Raw genomic sequence first — 3,108 nt, forward strand, 5'->3', positions numbered from 1 at the left:
TTTTTTTCTTTTTTCTTTCTCTGTTTTCTTACATGGTTCTGGTGGATTGTCATTTGCTGGTGCTGGCTGTTTTTCGTGTGATCATCAACGTTATGGGGTGACCATTGACCCTGTGGCTACAAAATGGTGTCCAACTAACCACTTATAATTAACATCTTTTTTTTAATTAACGAATTTATGGTATTTTTTTTTCTTTGTGGGGAATGGGGTTGGGGTTATTCTCTCTTCTAGATTATCCAGCCAAGAAGATGAAAACGGCAGAGAAGGGATTTGGCTTAGTAGCTTACGCTGCAGACTCCTCTGATGAAGAGGAAGAACATGGAGGTCATAAAAATGCAAGTAGCTTTCCACAGGGCTGGAGTTTGGGCTATCAGTACCCTTCATCACAGCCGAGAGCTAAGCAGCAGATGCCATTCTGGATGGCCCCATAGGAAATAGTGGACAGAGCTTTGACCTCGGTGACTCTTCTTAGCAATAATGCATGCACTTGATTAAACAAGACTCTGGGACCTGTTCTGGGGGCCATCTTGGACCTTTGAAGATGTTAGGGACACAGTGTCCCCTGTCATAAAGGGATGCCATTCTTTTTAAAACCCTATTTCTGCAGTGGCATAACATCCGTTAAAATTCACTTAGAATCACAAATTTACGTCAAGCTTTTTAACAGTTGATGAAATGTGCTTGTCCAGTAAGATATCAGGACAGAGTCATTGCTACATATGTTTGACCTGGTCTAGCCTTTTCCAAATGAATAGCCTCAACTCTGTTGTAAAGAAAGTTTTATTTGTATTTTACTACTATTGGGTCAATTTTGATAACTGGTTACAAACAAAGCCTTACTATTTATTAGTGGGAAATGGTTTTAAGACCCTTCCTTCCATACTTACATGTAATTCTAAGAGCTCCTCATCCCCCTTTCCATTTGGATTCTTTGTTTGGAAAATGCTGTTTTACTAATTTAGAATGGTCAAATACAACTAGATCCTGAACAGGAAAATGCAGTTATTTTTGCATTGTTTCTTTACGGGATGACCCAAAGCTGGTAGCTTTAGGCGCACTTGTTTCAGATAGCCATTGCTGTTGGCACTGCCCTTCTAAGCTCCCTGTTTCCAGCTGGGTCAAAGAAAACATGAAACACTCATCTGTCTCTCTCAGAACTGGTTGCAGCGAGAAGAGGGATGTGATACCACCGACAGAACGGTGACGCTGACTGGAATTGCAACTTGTCCTTTTTTCTTGGCATTGCGGGTTTTGCCAAAAGAACTTTTTTGTATCAAATATTGATGTGTGGAAGTGAAGGAATTGGTGGTGAGCCAGGAGCGTCTAAGATACTGACTGTCATTTTTGCACATTTTTGAATACTTTGCGGGCTGGCTTTGTACAAACTTATTCTCTGGTTTCTTGTATGTTGTAAATAATTAGACCATAATTTCATTATAAATAAATGTATAAATATTCTGCTTGTCATTTCTCTTTTTCTTCCCTAGCCCATTCATACAATAATATCAATAAACTCTTTAATTATTTTTTTTTTTTAATGTGCATTGTTGTTTTGTTGCATGTATGTCTGTGGGAAGGTATCAGATACCTTGGAGCTGGAGTAATATACATGGTTGTGAGTTGCTTTGTGGCAAATGGAATTGAACCTCAATCCTCTGAAATAGTGCTTTTAACCTTTGAGTCATCTCTTCAGTCCCTTATTAACCTTCTGTATTTATAGCATAATGCAGTTATTTCCCTACTCAACAAGAACTTAAAAGGCTACAACATTGCATGTGCTCCTTGAACTTATAACTGTACAAAATATATCCTTAAAGTCAAAAGATTTATGATTATTATTAAGTTATGTGTTTTCTTTTTTTTATTTTTCCCCTTCGATGGTTTACTTTGTTTTTGAAATAGGGTCTCATTGTATGCTCTTCAGGCCTCCAGGGGGGCCAAGTGATACTTATAAAGTTACAAATACATCCATAGAAAAATAAACCTTAAAACAAAGATTAATGAATAGAATACATTTTTTGTTCCATAATATATGTAGCTGTTGGAGGACATCCCTTCAGGAATGAATTCTTTCCTTCCACTGTACTTCCAGTGAACAAACTAAGCTCTTCAGGATTTCGTGAAAAGTACGTCTAATATCTGAGCTGCCTGGCTTGAATTCTGTATGAAACAGGCTAGCCTCATTCTCCTCCTGCCTCTGAGTCCAGAATGCTGGGATTAAGGATATCCACCAGGTTTGGCCTTCCGCCTGTGCCTCTAGAGTACTGGTATTCTGGGCATATGCTACTGTGTCTGGTTACCTAGTTCGCTCGCTTTTTTTTTTTTTTATAAGATTTATTTTTATTTATGTCAGTACACTGTAGCTGTTTTGAGACACACCAGAAGAGGACATCAGATCCCATTACAGGTGGTTTTAAGCCACCATGTGGTTGCTGGGAATTGAACTCAGAACCTCTTAGAGAGCATGCAGTCAGTGCTCTGAACCTCTGAGCCATCTCTCCAGCCCTTTGCTTGCTCTCTTTACAAATTATTTTGGAGGCTAGGCATAGAGGTAGACTTCTTAGGCCAAGGGTATGTATTGATTTTCAGGACAGCCAGTGCTATCTTAGAGAGGAGGTATTTTGAGACAGCATTTTTTTTTGTCACGACTGTTGCTGTGGAAAAACACTATGACCAAGGCAACTTTAATAAGAAAACATTTAATTGGGGGCTTTGTAGCTGGTCTTTGCTACTTTGTGGGTTCTTTATCCCATTATCCCCCTAGTTTCATCCCCTAACACTAGATAGGAGAGAAATGGGGGTATAGGGGAGAGAGGAATAAGGAACATCCCTGAATCTAATTTGTTTGTTTGTTTTTTCGAGACAAGGTTTCTCTGTGTAGCCATGGCTGTTCTGGAACTCACTCTGTAGACCAGGCTGGCCTTGAACTCAGAAATCTACCTGCCTCTGCCTCCCAAGTGCTAGGATTATAGGTGTGTGTCACCACTGCCCAGCTTTTTGGTTTCTTTGACCACAGCTACTAAGAAACCACAACCAGCCGGGGCGGTGGTGGTGCATGCCTTTAATCCCAGCACTTGGGAGGCAGAGGCAGGCGGATTTCTGAGTTTG

General features: G+C 40.1%; 1 protein-coding gene across 2 annotated transcripts in view; it reads left to right on the forward strand.

Annotated features, from left to right (window-relative positions):
* Nucleotides 1-1,460, forward strand: part of Khdc4 (KH domain containing 4, pre-mRNA splicing factor) — a 27,984-nt gene extending 26,524 nt beyond the window's left edge. For both annotated transcript variants that reach the window (XR_004119638.1, XM_031374415.1), the window contains exon 14: nt 232-1,460. Coding sequence is in view for 1 of the 2 variants with exons in the window: in XM_031374415.1 (XP_031230275.1) it covers nt 232-431 (200 nt within the window). In the remaining variant the exon portion in view is untranslated. The remainder of the gene's footprint in view (nt 1-231) is intronic.
* Nucleotides 1,461-3,108: the final 1,648 nt, after the last annotated feature.

This window comes from Mastomys coucha, unplaced genomic scaffold (assembly GCF_008632895.1).
Source record: "Mastomys coucha isolate ucsf_1 unplaced genomic scaffold, UCSF_Mcou_1 pScaffold16, whole genome shotgun sequence".
In the NCBI taxonomy this organism is placed as follows: domain Eukaryota; kingdom Metazoa; phylum Chordata; class Mammalia; order Rodentia; family Muridae; genus Mastomys; species Mastomys coucha.